At 31.5% G+C, this 17,754-nt stretch overlaps 1 protein-coding gene across 1 annotated transcript; it reads right to left on the bottom strand.

Annotated features, from left to right (window-relative positions):
- Positions 1-989: 989 nt before the first annotated feature.
- LOC146901597 (SAP domain-containing protein) lies at positions 990-4,592 on the bottom strand. The gene is made up of 6 exons (XM_085737988.1): positions 4,413-4,592; positions 3,870-3,915; positions 3,048-3,132; positions 2,801-2,865; positions 2,077-2,180; positions 990-1,234 (listed from the first exon to the last, which is right to left on the bottom strand). The coding sequence occupies exons 1-6, from the start codon at positions 4,512-4,514 to the stop codon at positions 1,190-1,192; spliced, it is 447 nt and encodes a 148-aa protein (XP_085594114.1). The 5' UTR covers positions 4,515-4,592; the 3' UTR covers positions 990-1,189.
- Positions 4,593-17,754: the final 13,162 nt, after the last annotated feature.

Below are 17,754 nucleotides of genomic sequence, written 5' to 3'. Positions count from 1 at the left end.
CGATAATTGAAAGATGATGGTGTTTTTGGACTAATTCTTTGTGTATTGGGGCAGGGTTGTTTGAAATTGGAAAGATGATGATGGATAACAAAACAATGAATAGGACATAACCAAAAAAAAAAAAAAAACACTTGAAACCCATGTTAAGTACTTGCTATAGACGGTCACATGAAGAGGACCATGGGTGGACCTAAAAAATTAAGGTCCATATTAGGGGTGCCCATAACAAATATTTTGTTTAAAAAGTTATTCTTTTTTTTTTCTAGGAAAAAACCTCTAACAAACGGACTCTTAATACGTTCAATAAGCCTCTCAAATTACTCAACCGATCGGATAGTAACTCTTGAACCTTTTTTTTGTGTATACAATTTAATCAGGTCCTAATTCTGATGAGTTTTTTTTTTTTTTTTAAAATTAGAAAATAACAAGATGCTAACTGAAGAGGTAAAATAAAATTGAGAGTAAAGTGTCCATTGTATTGGATTGAGATTACAAGACATCATTTTGAGAAAAAAAATCTTAAAAGATTTTGAAAGACCTTATACAAATCTGGATTTTAGCTTGGATTTTAATGAATTTTTAATAAAAGACTAATAGGATTTCAAAATATTTTATAGATTTATAGGATTTCAAAGTATTGTTAAATTCCTTCCATTTGGCTATCTCCCTTTCTCCTTCATGGACACAAGTCAAACTCAACTCTTGACACATCAGTGTCATCCCTCCCATTCTTAATCCTTTTTTTTTGTCCCTTCCTTAATATATCTTTCGTCAACTATCCAATCAAAATTGTTTTTATTGATTAGTAAGAGAGGATTTTACTTGTGTCCATGATTTTTGATCGAACAATGTTGAATAAAATTGCACTGTGATTCTACTTGACTTGAAAGTATTTGAGAAGTCATTTCCTTTCCTGATTAAGAACTAAAATCAAGGCTTCAATTTATAACAAAAAAATATCACAAACAAATACATAATACTAACACTCATGAAACAACAACGCCAAAAAATTAATATTCAAACTTTGCAAAATGCTCCAGTTTACACTAGCTTTATATGTATATTAGTTCCAGTCCCAGATCCTAAGTTTCATTAAGAATATAAACTAACTACTCTTACATTGGTGCTTCTTCGGATAAAAACTACTCTTACATTGGACACTGAATGACCAGGAATTCCACCCTCCATGCTACGCTTGCCCATCAGCATCTTTTAGACGTGTAATAAGCTCCTCCTATACATTTTATTTCACTAATTAGAATGGAAAATATGTATAAAAGTTGCACAAGCAGGGACATTGAGAATAATCAATCATGGATAAATGATAAACCAGTTCACAACCATTATATCATGAAGAATTGTGTTATTTTGAAACATAAATTTGACATCAATGTGGATGATTAGTTATATGGTTAATTACACTCAGTGGATAATAATGAATATAACAAAGGTACCGCGATTCATCTTTTAAAACTAAACTATGATTTTGAACGACATTGACAATAATCAGTCATGGATAAATAATAAATCAGTTCACAACCATTATATCATGATGAATTGTGTTATTTTGAAACATACATTTGACATTAATTTGGATGATCAGTTATATGGTTAATTACATTCAGTGGATAATAATGAATACAACGAAGGTGCCGCAATTCATCTTTTAAAACTTAATTAACTATGATTTTGAACGCCATTAACCAAAATTCCCACGTGTATATTTGAACACAATTTGCATGGTTAATAGATAAATGTATATTTGAACACCAGGTTAATGATGTTGAAATCATGGTTAATTATGTTTAGTGGATGATCAGTGAGTTGTGATACCTTGTTATATTCATTAAACATCCACTAAATGTAATTAACCACATATTTGAACCAATGTCAAATTTGTGTGTCAAAATATCATTTCTCTAGATTCTCTTATGATATATATGAACCATCATGAAACAAAAGCAAACAAAAAAAACTACCAACCAACTCGTGAATGATCAACCATATGCGTGCATGCATATGCCGTCTCAATGCAACTTATGTACAAATATATGTTAAAATTGTAGGACTACTTGCCTTCTTTCCTTTGGTTGGAAGACCTTTAGCTCTCAAAAGAGCTCGGAGCCTCTCTACAGTCAAGCTCTGGAAGTTCCTACTGGATGTTTGACCATTTGATCCCTCTGCATGTTTAAAAACCATAGTAAGACAGGATGAGAAATACCGAGATAATACTATAGAATAAAAGTGATCAAAAATGTCCAGCCATCTTACTACAGATCTAGGGAAAATATCATCACTAGACTAAAGTCTCAAAGAATCGGCCCTAGCTAAGTTAGATACAAGCTCATTGGCCTTGAAAAGGTTCTTAATGTCCAACGCAACTGTTATTGGTTCACTCTAGATTCAACTAGTGACTTGTGATCATATAAATCAATCAAACATGGAAACCCTGTTAAATTTAATAAGAAAATTTATACCAAAAACAGAGGCATCTTGAGAACGCAATCTGGATACATAGTACCAAACATGATTTTTTATCTTTTAATCCACACTCGAGAAAAAAAGGTTGGCTGAATTCTGTTATTGATGTATTTGCAAAATACAGACATAAGATTAATGACATGTTTAAACATCAAAGCATCAAGAGGAACCATGAGACAAGTGATGCTAGACGCATTTAAGAATTAGGAAGACGAAATAGCAATCTCAAGAAAACAAATAACTACTCTTGTCCCCAGCAAAAAAGAGGTATGAACTCGATCCTAATGGCTAATGCATCATAAAGATCATCTGAACACACCTTGTTGAGGGGTGGTTTGATTATTTAGTTTCTTGGCTGAAGCTCCCAAAACCTTTTCAGCAGTTCTGACAAAAAGTTCAAAATTAATAAAACTAGACCAGGATAAAAATATAGACATAAATGAATTCGAGACATGCCATAACTACTTTGCATTAAAAAACTACCAAGCAGTACGAAATAGTGAAAAACCCAACAATTATACCATACACTTGACTCTTCCACAAAAGGTGGGGTGTGGGAATGATACCTCTTTTTTGAACTGTCAGATACATTCTTCAATTTAAGTGCTCTGATCAGTATGTTCTGTTGATTAGTCTTAATATGTTGCCCTTCTGGATAAATAAGGGAGTCAAAATCACTTCACAACAATTATCTACTTATAGCAAGAATTTATGGGATGAAACAATAGTTCAGAAAAATATATGTCATGGCATTATGACCAAGTGGGTGGAAGGAGTTTGCACTGTTAAAAAACCAATTCCACAATTTCTACAAAACACAAAAAAACAAAATATTCAATAACATGATCCATTTAAAAAATGAATCTTTCAACCCTTCAGGTTAGGGGAGCTAAGGAGATAAAGATTTAGAATGCTTGATAACTTTGACAAAACATGTTTTGAAACACAAATTTTAGTGTAAAGTATATTGAATCACCCTGCACTAATCCAGATTAAGACCACTAAAATAGTGTGAAACGTTGTAGCAACATAAATACTAACTAAACTTCAATGCAATGTATCAAAGTGCCAATGTGTAAATTATTTCCTTGAAAAAATTGCAGTCAATGGTCAATTAGTCATGCTTCTGTAAGTAACATTCATATTAACATGATTTGAATCTGGTCAAATATATTGTTCCGGAAATAAAACCATTCTTCTAACTCTAGTGACAAGAATGATACTTTAGGTAAACTTTCTACAATGATAAAACGGAAAAAAGTTTTGTTCGTTTCTTCCCCAAAGTCGCTGCTTGGGGGTTGGGGTAATATATGAGCACCAAAGCTACTATATAGGCTTTATAAGTCGCAAAAACATGTCAAAAATACTTGAAAGATAATAAATAAGACCTGGCGGTGTGGTCTCATGATCGCATACATAAACCCGCATCCGATCCTGCAAAATCAGAAGATAGAATTCAAACATAAACTCTCTCATATAACCTCATAAAAGCATTAGGCTACTACTTCAATTAACAGCTTAAAATAAAAAACATGAATGTATATCAGTAAGAGAATCACTAGCCATTCGTTCCAAAAGAAACAATGTTTACAAGACAAAAACAAAGTTTCTACTGATCTATTATTCAATTGTGTATGCCATTACCAGGATAGATCAATCGGCGGAATTTTTTTGACAATTCACAAACGAAATATAATAAATTTTGACACTTTCTTGAACCCTCTTTGAAGTAAAGTAATAAATTTTGGCACTTCAGAAATGAAATCTAAAATTGCATACACATTAGCAACTAGCAAGCTAGGGTTACAAAATTTCACACACAAGATTAATAACAGTGAAATGAAAGGGGATTTGACATAAAAACTAAAACAGTAAATTCAATAGAAATGGAAGATCGAAAAAAATGAGATTGAAAGAGAGGGGGAATGTACCGGATTGGAAGAAATGGCGGTGGAAGTGAAGGTGCCGCGAAGGGGAAGATTAGCGAGAAATTGAGAAGCGCCAGGAGAAGAAGAAGACGACGTCGAATCCATCGCCGGAGAGAAGAGGTTTCAACTGTTGGTTTGGTTGGGTTCAGTTCGGCGAAAAGAAGAGAAGAGAAGCCAGAAGACGACTGTACTGTACTTTTTCCCTCTCAAGTCTCTTTATATATGGAAGACGAAATGATGTGGACTCCTCTCTTACAAGAACCTAGATTATTGCTTTTGTTGAGGTAGCAAATAAATTAGTCAATTAAATTTATAATACTAGTATAGTGACCCGTGCCAAGCACGGGAAATAAAAAACTTTTTTTATCAAATAAATAGATTTTATATTATGTTATCTTAAAGTTATAAGTGTGGTTATAATTTAAATTTGATATGGAAAAAATATCATCTTAATTTTGTATATATTTTGAAATATCTAAACATTGCACATAACGATTAAAGTATTTGGATTTATACTTATACTAATTATTTGTAGTATAAGATATACTCATTGTTAAACTTAGCATATGTAATATTTTTGCAAAAATATGCCGACGTATTATATATTATTATTTGCTAACATAATGTATTTTATTAATCATAAAAACTAAAAAATTTGTATTTTTTTATATAATAGTCAGTGTCAGATGTATACACCTAGTCTGTGAATGCAAACGTTAATTTTTTTATGGGTGTGTATAAATATAGTTTGGGCTACAAAAACGCTGATTGTTATTTGTTTTTATTTTTTACAAAACAAATGGTCTAATGTAAATATTGTATTTTAGGGTAACAACGATGTAAAACAAAAGTTCCGCGTATTGTTATAACTGAAAAGTGCATCAATTAAAAGTCAATGGTAGGAGGATCTGCTTATAATATAGAAATTGCATGTCCTGTAATGACCAGTACGCCTTACAAAGAAGTTAAAAAAAACGACTTCCAAACAATACACAACTTTAGTTTTCTAAATTATAGTAACAACAATTCTAAAACATAACCAATGATCATACTTTTTGAAAAACTTCACGATACACAACATTTGTGGTCTCCTTGCAAACATTATTATCTTCATCCAAGATGAACAGCTTCAAACCTTTTTTAGAAGTAACTCGAGAGACATCGACATAAAGTTGTCCATGCGTGAACACATGCTTAGGAAGATAAATTCCCACTCGAGATAAAGATTGACCCTGACTTTTATTTATCGTCATTGCAAAACAAAGCGTCAATGAAAATTGTCTGAGCCTGAATTTGAAGGGTAGTCCTGGATCACTCGGAATAAGATTCATCCTTGGAATGAATACCTTGGTACCTGCCCTTTTTCCTGTAATTACGGTAGCAGCTATCGTGCTCTTCTCTAGATGTGTAACTGTTAGTCTTGTACCATTACACAGTCCATTGGCCTGATCGATGTTTCTCATCAGCATAACTGGACATCCCACCCTTAGTTTCAACCGGTGATTTGAAATTCCAGAGCTCTTAATACCATTAAGAAATTCCGTTGTGAACCACTCGCTCTGGACTTCAGAATTTTCGCCCGATCGAAAAACATAATCAGAGCTTAAATACTCTTTCTCTTCACCTGGAATAAGTGACACCATATATTCGTTAACATGCTCAACTGAATCAAGCGTTGGTGCTCGTATTCCCCATTCTTGGAAAAATAGCTGGTCACCAAGGTTATCATTCAAATTGGGATACACAAAGTCTATAAGTGACATCAACAGATTTGTTGTGTCTGATATGAGCAAATCTTCAGGAATTTCTACCTTCATTTCACCATTCTCATCTGAAGCGTCGTTGTCGTCTCCAATTGAGAGTGTTCACTTGCCAAAATTAGAAATTTCTTCATGTTCTGCAGGTACCGAAGATGCACCCAATCTCATATTAATAGTAAGCCTCAACACATTACACTAAGCCCATATCTTTGATGAATTGACTGAGGCATAAACAATATCTTGCCTCGTTCCTTTTCGGACAACAGGCAATATCTGCCTGAAATCACCACCTAAATCTACTGCCATTCCACCAAAAGGTCTAAAATCGTTTAGGGGATCAATCTTGGACATGATATCACGCAATGATCGGTCAACTGCCTCAAAACACCATCGGTGCATCATTGGAGCCTCATCCCAAATTATCAACTTTGCAGCACGCACCAGGTCTGCCCTAGGACTATCCTTTTCCATCGTAAGCGATGTTGCCTCATTAATCTCAATAGGGACTGCCAGCGTCGAGTGTGCGGTTCTTCCACTGGTAATAGAAGAGCCGTTATACCGCTGGATGCAGCATTCAATACAAATAACCCCTTCAATCTAACAGCAGCCGACAATGTTTTCCACATAAAGGTTTTTCCAGTACCACCGTAACCATATAAGAAAAAGAATCCACCATCGTCAGAACCAACGGACTCCATGATCTTGTCATGCACACATCTTTGTTCATTAGTAATATATTAGTGTGTGTCTTTTCCAGTTCATCTTTGTTGTAATTTAGCTCATCAACGATAAGCTTGTTTGTGAAAGTTGGCATGTCTTCTGCGTTTGGCCTGAGCATATATTTGAAGTTAGTAAGCGACCGTCCGTTTTCCTGAAGCAGCATTTCAATTTCAATCAAACACAGGTTCTTCAAGTCATCGTCACCTATACGCAGATCTGCATATTAAATGTAAAGTCACGAAATTAATATTAACACCTGAAGAAAAATGATAGCAAGAGAATATATGCAATGTAACCTTTTCAATGAAATATCAAGGAACTTTATATTATTTTCCTAGTGTGATACCCGTGCTAAGCACGGGAAATAAGCGTACTTATTTTTTTTACTCAAGAAATTAATTTATTGATTAATGTTTAATAAAATTTATTTTAAATTGAAAATTAATTTACTCAAAGTTGGTGAATATTTAAGTTGTTTGATATATAAATCAGTATAAATTATAAAGTTTTTCTGACAAACTCAAATTATATATGTAGTTTACAACTATATTTTATTTTTAATTAGTATTTTTATCCGAACTAATAAATTGTTTCGGGGTTTGAGTAGTTCAAATGATTTGAGTTAAGGAATAAGGAGTTGGAAGTACTGGGTCAAACTCAAATGAAGGAGTAAATATTAATGTAACAACTAATTACTATTATTTGTCATCAAAAAAAGGACAATTGTTTTGATCTCTCCAACATAATATAATATTTTCCCCAAGAATATATTACATTGACATTAAAAAATAAACTTAGATTTACTATTGTCAAATTCACCTTATGAAAATGGTTTTTCGATAATGTCTATGGTAGCCCACGTTCCTATCATGATTAGCAAGTCTCTAAAGATATAGATATCCACTTTGAACCTGTACCGAATGTAGAAATATATTGATATGTAATATGCAAGCCTCAAAATATTATCCACACTTTTGAGATATTCTTGAACTTTTAATCACTGTAATCTTACCCTAGTGTGTTGGGTGTTTTCCTAACTAAATGGATTAGATTAATATAAAAATGGTGGATATTGATTTCTGGTAATATGTTTTGGTTTGGGGAAAATTTTAAGTTTGGGGCGGGTTCAGGTTTGGGGACGAAATTTCCCAAAGAATTTTTCACACTTCAATAGGTATCTATATTCAAGCCCAACTGCCTTATTGTTACTCATCTGTTTCAACACTTCTTTTACCCCATGTTTGAGTATGGTTATATATATATATATATATATATATATATATATATATATACTACTACTTTTATTTAAATACGTTTTAAAAATACTACTTCTATTTACCTTTATATCTCTTTCGTGAACAATAAATTTACTATCTCCTTTTTAATACACTTCACTTGATCCATATATCTTTTCTTTCTTTCTTGTCCCTTAACAAAAATATATATATAAACTTTCTCCGTCGTTGGTGTGTAAGGATTACTATAACCCATCAAAAGCTTGTGTTGTTGCATGCCTTCTTGCCCCCTTTCTTAGCTTTCTTATAATTTTCGTAAATATTTATACTTTTACACCTATACCACACTTAAAAATATCCCCCTTTTGATTCTCATTTTAATTTGAACATGTTAGTTTCACCAAGATTCTTTACTTCTACCTAGGTCCAAAATCAAGATTCTTTGCTGCTTTTCTAATCTCATATGTCATCTTGTTCCACATGTCATTTTCACTTCTATGTAGCTTCACGCAACCTTCCTTTAAAATATTTTGTAGGAAAACACTTTGTTTTTCATCCTTTAAAAGTCACCGCTTGATCCTTGTATCCCAACTGGGGCATCTCCTCTTCACTCTTATCTTAACTCTTGCATCCATAACCAATATTATATGTTGGATAGTCAAACTCTCTCTATGTAAAACTTTAAGTTCAAACAAATCTTTCTGTCAGAATTACTAATAAGAAATAGATCTATTTGAAAACATGACATCTCACTCTTGTACGTAATAAGATTACCTTTTGTTTTCTTAAAGTAAGATCAAAAGACAACAAAAAATCTATGATGGATTTACCCTTTGCATTTATCTCCCCGAGGCTATACCATCATTCACGCCTTCAAAACTTATCAAACACTCCTTACATGCCCATTTAGATCCCCTCCTAAAAAAATATTTTCTTCTTGTGGTATATATTGAATTAAGCCTTTTAAATCCTTCCAAAATTTTACTTTAGGATATTCTTCCAACCCTACCTAAGGTGCGTAAACACTAATACCATTAAAGTTGTCTTACTCCCTCCATTCCTTAATATAAGCAACTTTTTAAAAAAAATGTTTGGTCCTTAATATAAGAAAAAGTACAATTTTGAGTGTATATTTATTGACTAAATTCCACTTTTACCCTTATTTAATTCCTACTATTAAATGCCATATTTATTGATTCAATTTGTTTTAAATTTTAGTGTGTTGCTCTAATTTACTCCTATAAGCATGTTTTTAAGTTGGAATATGAAAAGAACATGGCTAGCCACTGATAAATCAAATTGCTCTAGATTGTTCTGCAATTTAATTAAACTACGTACAATGTGTAGTTAATAGTGTCTATCCCTTTTTTAAGTGATGCTTATTTCGATTTGGTAACATTATATATTTAATGAGGACATATCTGGAAATTTGTTAACAAAATTACATTAGTTAATGTGCTTTTTGGTCTTGATGATTTTTGGTTTTCTTTCTTATATTAAGGACCGGAGGGAGTATTTCCTTTCAATTTTTTTTTTAAAGATGTCTTATTCAACTGCAAATTTGTAGGCTACAATCCAATCTCATATCATCTTTACATCCACAATATCATTTTTTTCATTCTTTATCCACAATAATGTTTACACCATTTCTCGATTTAATTTTTCCAGTGTACGAATGCTTAAATCTTGAATTATCTAATTCTTCTGTGTACCAATGGTGAGAGAGTGATAGTTTGGGGACTAATTTCACTGTTTATTCCTCGAAAAATAGTCATAGATAACTCGTTGAAAACGAAAATTGTGACGACATAGTGATTGATTATAAAATGTTTCTCAACATCAATATAATATTATAAAGCTAAGGTTTGTATTTTGTCATTTGATTAGCATGTTTGGTGAGTAAATCTCTTAGTTTGTCATTTGAAATCGTTAACACTTAATATTTTTTTGGTTATAAAAAAATATTAAGTGTTAACGATTTCAAATGACAAACTAAATATACTTAATATTGTATATTATGTATTTAATGTTTTGGAAAAGAAAAAAATAAATTATGGACCAAGGGTGAAGTGTCATGTCACTAAGCTCATGCTGAAAGAATGTCACCAAGCTTTGTTGCGGTCGAAAGTTGAGAGAAAATACATTGAATGTTTTGCTTTGTTAAAATAATCTAATTTATTAATAGCTTAGATAATAGGAAATTGAGTTAACTTTTCACTATCAACAATTTCTCCACTTTTTCTTTAGCTATTATTAATAATAGCTTAGATGATAGCAAATTGATTTAACTTTTCACTATCAACAATTTCTCCACTTTTTATTTTGCTATTGTTTCAAATATAACGGTAGAAAGAGAATATCAAATTACAAACAATTGCACTACATCAATGTTGTTACCTCCACATTGAAATTGTCATTAATGATTTTTATTCATTTAAAACATAATTAACATTTTTTTAATGACACACTTCTTAGTTCCTTTATAATGACATTATCAAGACGATACAATTGATGTACAATTAAGTGGAAAAACCATTTCATTACCCGTAATATGTAAAATAATATATTCTTTTTCCCAAAAAAAAATATATTCTTTTCACTTTTTATATTACTCTTTCTTTTCACCTTTTCTCTTTTATATGATAGAAAATAATGTTACAATTTCTCTAGGTGCTGGGTATCCAACCGAGTTTCTCATGTTGAAGAGAGGAACTCTCTACCAAGTGACTTCTTGGGAGACAATATTACAATTTAAAAATGACATTAATGATTTTAAAATGATATATTCTTTTCACTTTTAACTTTTTATCCGTAAAAAAAAAAGGATGAAACTTTAAAATATCACCTTATGATTTATTACAAAATTTTCATAAATGACTATTATACATTTAAAGTGAAAATAACACAATTCTTGGTGCATTTTTCAACAAACAATGTCAATTCGGATTAGAAAGAGAACATCAAGTTTGAATTCGGATTAAAAAAAGTAACCATATTGATTTATGAGGTTTTCAACTTCAATATTTTGATTTGTGCGTTAATGGTAATAATTAACATTAATATGCTAATTAAAAGCTTGGGTCTTGGGAGTGTGCTCCTCCGCAAGGTCTCAGGATCGATTCTCTCCGGTGCCAATTTAGGTGGGCTATTTAGCTTCTTCAAAAAAAAATATGCTAATTAAAAAGAATTTAATGGTAATTTATCAATAATCATATATTTTGATTTTTTTTTCTTTGACAAAATGCAAATAAATATTTTTATATTTTCACGATTCATTGACAATAAATCATGACAATTCATAATGACTCCTAATCTATAAAAAAATTGCATAATTAAAAATCACGACAATAACAAAAAATTGAATAGGAATAGTTTATATCACAAAAGTATCCATGAAATTCTTGTGTTTGTTAAAAAAATGACTTAATCGTAAAAAAAAAATATAAATATCAATAAATCATATACACTTTTTTTCTTCGAAAACATGACCTTAAAAAAATGATTTTTTTAAAAAAATAAAGGAAAAAATATGACTAACGTTAAATCAATAAAAAAATGATGGAAAAAATATGACTAACGTTAAATCAAAAAATTAACATGTTGATAAATCATAAATTAACCTTGTTATCCGTCAAGAAACCATTACCAAAGAATAGGAAAGTTTGTCTTGTACATGTCTCTCACAACAATAAGCAAAGAAAAACGATTTGAACCATGATATTCCAATTTTCTTTAAAATGGAATACATTAGAACATAATCACACTTGATGTCATTTGGTTTTACAAAGCAACAAACAACAAATAATGAAAAATGAACAGGTGAAAAAAAGTAGGATAGAAGCATGTGATGTGCAACGTTGTTGATATGGATATCTAATTTATAGACATATTTTGTGGGGTAGTTTAGACATTATTATTTTTATTTTATGCATATTAGGTAATTCTGAAGTAAAATAAAACTTTTGGACAAACATTAAAATGCGTTTAAAGTGCATTATTTTCTATTGAATGTATTGATGTGTTGACCTGCATTTTTTTGTAGACACAAAAAAAAACTCATTTAAAGTACATATTAATGTACAGATTCTCACAAACCAAAGACAAACGATTTGAACCCTAATATTCCAACTTTCTTTGGAAGGGGATACATCAAAAACCAAGTCGATCTTTGGGACCATTTTGATTTGATAGGGAGATACGAAGTTAACACAAAGAAAAAGAAATAAAATAGAAAAACAACTGACGTTTTCTTGATAAACTAATTGTGGTATACTTTTTAGTCCAATAAAAATAGTCAATATTAATTTACGTTTCCGGCATTAACAAAATAATCTTATTTTTTTTTTGGGTGCCAATAAAAATGGTTCTATTTCCTTAAAAAATAAATGGATCTATTTGAAAGTAACTAATGCACCTATTCACTTTAGAAAAAAAAAACTTAGGTACAATTTCTTATGTGCTTTTCATATGGTTCTTAACTAAATTCACCTTGATTTTCTTAAATTCATAATTTTCTCAGAGTTTATTATATCCAAAAAATTTGTAGTTTTAGTTAAGAACCATACCAAAAGCACCAAAATAATTGTACCTAAGTTTTCCGCGGGCTTCTTCGATTTGTAGTAAAAAAATCATTTTTTTCTAAGAATGTCTAACAAACTTGTTGTCGTCACAAAAAATTAAAAATATTCAATCCATTTAATGTCATTATTAATAATATCTTAAACAACCATTATAAGATGACTATTTATTCTCAATCTCCATTTATAATTGAATTAACATATTTTTTATTATATAAATTATAATATAAATGATATATATGGTTACAAATATAAATATAGAAAGTTATTGAAATCCAAATGCTTGAGAATGCTTGGTTTCTCAAGAGTGTTTTTCAAGAGCGCCACGTGTCAATGCCATATTGAAACTTGAAAAAAGGGTCGTAAATTTATATAATATAGATTTGATAAAATTAGCGGTTGAATTAATTTATAATGTTATTTAACAGGGTGTAAATACTACTTACACCTCAAAAATTTAAGTATATTTTGGAATGACCAGTATATTCTTTAACTAAAATAAAATTTTCAATTTAATTCAAAACTCTTTCATTGTATATCTCGTAGAAACTAGTTCACGTATTCATCATCCTCTGATCATATATTTATCTCTCAAATCACTTCAAAGCTAGAAACAACACGTATTGATACCTTTTCGAACATCGTCATCTCATTTGTCTCCTTCGTCTCTTCCCGTTTCACGTGTCTTCTTCAAAAGCAAACACTTTATCAGTGGTAAATACAACTGTAGAATCTACTAATTGTGGGTTTTCAAGTTTCACTTTGTTGTTAACAGCGACAACATTTTCTTCTTTGATTTTATTGTTGCTTACGTTGACACTCTCTTCTTCTTCGAGGTCCATTCACTGGAGAGAAAAAAATGTAAAATTGAGAGAAAGATAGTAGTTTTTCAAACTACGTAAAATTTGTTTACGTAGTTAATGTAAACTGAGTTAATGTGTGTACATGTATATGGAGTTCATGCGTGTAAGCTACATAAGTTGTACATACGTAAACTGAATTTACAATAACCTCTCATAGTGAGTAATAATGCCTATGTAAACTTAAATTACGTTTACCTTAACGGTTAATACATAATCTAAATTTACACTAACATCAAAGTAATGAGTGCTACGTAATCTTAAATAACACTACCTTACTTAATCTAAATTCACATCTACCCTGTACGCCGCCCACACACATGCAGATCTCATAACAAAACAAAAAAACACGACAACGAACAAAACCTAAACAGAGACTCTTCAATAAATAAATTCATGAAATTCACTAACCTTTAAGAATAGAGTACAAATCAATGAAAAAAATGTTGATTCAATCTTTAATCTTGGTAGATATTAGTTGCACATCTATGATGGTTTGTGGGTGAAAGGGGGGTGAAGATTCAAAATGACCATGCAAAAATGGTTTTTAGAAATTTACATGGAGAGGGCAATTTTGGTATTATTCTAAAATTTCTAAGTAAATTTAGGTGTAACTGGAATTATGTGTGGGGTGAGACTAAAAAAACTCATGGGTCTGGATTTAAGAAATTTATTATTGATTTAAGTAGTTTTTATTTTTTTTTGAAGGAAGTAGCTTTTATTTTAATGGTGGTTGTTTTTAAAGAACTCAAATTTGACCCACACGTTTATATTTTTTTTACCTTTTTTTTGAAGGAATATTTTTTTAACTTGTAATTGATTTTGATTCAATGCGAAAGGATATTGATGTAATTGTACACAAAGTTTATGTTTATCATGGCAGGTCTTGGTCCCTCTATTTTTCTTGTGAGTGGGGGTTAGTTCGTAGTTATTGCAGAATCATTGACAATGTTTATTTAATATATGTCATCGAGATTTGAGTGTAGACCCCTCATTACATATTGCATGCGATGGTTCTTCACATAAAATTATTTTTTTGATATTTTTTATTAAAAAATCTTTTATTTTAAAGAATAAGACTTAGGTGCATTTCTTAAATGCTTTTTCTATGGTTCTTCACATAAAATTAATTTTTTGTTATTGTCACGAAAAATGTATTTTGAGTTAAGAATCATACGAAAAACACATATGTTTGTTATAATTACAAAAAATGTATTTTGAGCCAAGAATCATAAGAAAAACACACAGAGAAATTCACATAAGTTTTATCCTTGATTCTAACTATTTATTTGTTTCTCAGTCTTCTCCTTCATTAAATTTCATTTTAAATTGTATTTAATTTAACACAACTTTTGTCAAATTTCATAGATAATTTATTCATTTTTAAATAATAAATTGATAGATAAATTTTAAATAATTATTTGATTAAATTATACATTTTAATCAATATTATTTTTTTTGAAGAAACTAAAATGATATATATTCACACCAAACCCAACGCCTCTTTAGCACAAGGCGTGCCACAGAGACGCAAAACGGAAACAATATCTGTTACAAAGCAATGGTTCAAAAAACAAAAACAGACATTAGTCGAAACCCAAGCATAACAACGGGTCCGACCGCCACTGGTGACAACCATACACAAAAGCGGCGTTATTAGCACGCAGCCACCAATAAGAATGAAATTTAACCTTTTCAACTAGCTCCTCAATAGGACTAATAACATTATTAAAGACTCTATTATTACGCTCTTTCCAAATGGTCCAAACACATAATAACCAAATGAGCTGAAAGAAAGAACGTCGCTTCTTGGTTCCACCTAAATAATTAGTAAAGTGAATAAAATGAGCATCAATATCTCGGTGATCGACTCATGAGAAGCCTATCCAGGACCGCACCTGCTGCCAAATAACTCCAAAACAATCACAATGAATAAATAAATGGTTTGCAGATTCAATATGGCCACATCCTCCAACGCAGGATATGGCTGTGACAGGAAGGATGCCTCGGTCATAAAGGTTAATTTTAGTTGGCAATCTGTCTCGGAGTAATCGCCAAGCTAAAATCGACACCTTCGACGGCACTTGAGGATGCCAAACCAAACTCTGAGCATCATCCCGCAGCTGATGATCATGAGATGTAATAACTGCATACCCCGAACGCACCGAATAGCCACCAATAGGATCAGGATGCCACTGCCAGCTATCTGAGACAAAAGGCTGCAGAAAAATATTAGTAATAATAGCCCTACACTCCGCTAGCAACTCTTCCTCCCACACCCACAACCGGCGCCTCCACTGCCAAGCTCCACCATCCACCCCCACATCTAAAGAGAACATAGAAGCAACAGTAGCCTGCTTGTTCTCCGCTAAATGGAACAACCGACTAAAACGCCGACAAAGAGGAACATCTCCGACCCACCTATCAAGCCAAAAAGAAGTATTTTCCCCATCACCTACCTTCCTCAAAACCGACCCTGCAAACCAACCCTCTCCCTCCTCACCTAACCCATCTCTAATCTTCACCACCTCCTTCCACCAACAAGAAGCACTCCGGCCCCCATCCTCCAACCTCCCTGCCTCCTTACCATACCTAGCAACCAGCACCCTATACCAAAAACCTCCTCTATCAGTCAACATCCGCCAACACCACTTCCCTAAGAGAGCTAAATTAAACTCCTTTAACTGCCTAACCCCCAAACCTCCATCCTCCTTACGTAAACAAATAGTTTTCCAATCAATCCAATTAATTTTACTGAGAACCTCACTCCCCCCCCAAAAAAATTTCCGAAATAAAGATTCAATGGAAGAGATTATACCTGACGGAGCCTTGAAGAAAGAAAGAGCGTAGACAGGCATCGATGTCAAGACGGATTTCAGAAGAGTTAGGCGGCCTCCAAAAGAAAGGAAACGGCTTTTCCACGACGACAATCTAGATTTTAAAGTATGCATCACAGGGTCCCAGAACGCTAACCTACGAGGATCACCCCCAATAAAGAGGCCCAAGTACAAGAATGGCACCTTTCCCACTTTACAGTTTAAAATAGTTGCTGCCTCAGCCAACCAGGAATCAGATATATTTACACCAACCAACAAGCTCTTATTAAAATTAACCTTCAACCCAGACATAGCCTCAAACAATAATAACACAGCACGAAGGGCACGGACATTCGCCCAACTCTTACAACCCAACAAAAGTGTATCATCTGCGAATTGCAAATGGGAGACCACCAAACTATTTAGAAGGCAATAATTTTGTTTTCCTACACGTGCTCATCATTTTCATTCTAAACACACACTCGAGATAAGTTTTTCATTTAGAGGTATTTTTCAACTTAAATAGCTATAATTTATTTATTTTATATTTGAGGTAGATGTTGATGGTTTATTTAATAAATTACAGGTTATAATATGAGTAATTTATTTTTCTTTTATGATTTATTAGTTATATGCACTTATAATAAATATTATACATATAACACAAACATTAATATTATGTATGTAACACAAACAACACTGTGAAAATACACTAGTGTGTCTATATATACTAGCGAAAAGACAGGCATTCACGTGTCAGTCTTTCTGTTCTTTTTATTGCGCTAACGCGTGTAAATTATCTATGATATTTTATTAAAATTCGCGTGTAAATAACAAACGATATATATATATATATATATATATATATATATATTAAAATTATAAATATAGATATTTGTGACTTTTAAATGCAACAAACCGTATTTATCTTTTTCAATGACAACAATAATATAACAAATATAATAAAAGTTCTTATCTTTTTTAATAACACCGACTATATAGTATTATAAAAATAAATAAAAAATGTTTAAGGGTATGATTGGAATAACAAAAAAGTCAGCCCAAAATGGGCTATTATATATATATATATATATATATATATATATATATATTTGCGTGTATGTGTGTGAATTTTGCCAATTCATACCCACCTAAAAACTCGAAAAGGGTAAGTTAGCAAATATGCACCTTTTCATTTGAACAAAAATCATTCATCTTTATTGCTAAAAACTAATAATGAGGGCTAGTTTTGTAACTTTATTAAAGGATATTTGTTAATTTACACTCATTTTGATAATTTACACCAACTTTACTTATGAACTTTTTATGTTTCAAAGAGAAAGTGATAAACATGAAACAACTCAAATAAGGATGATT

Source organism: Medicago sativa, chromosome 8 (assembly GCF_051527215.1).
Source record: "Medicago sativa cultivar Bolivia chromosome 8, Bolivia_mono, whole genome shotgun sequence".
In the NCBI taxonomy this organism is placed as follows: Eukaryota; Viridiplantae; Streptophyta; class Magnoliopsida; order Fabales; family Fabaceae; genus Medicago; species Medicago sativa.
The sequence above is the reverse complement of the archived record's forward strand: the minus strand, read 5'-3'. Positions and strand labels throughout refer to the sequence as shown.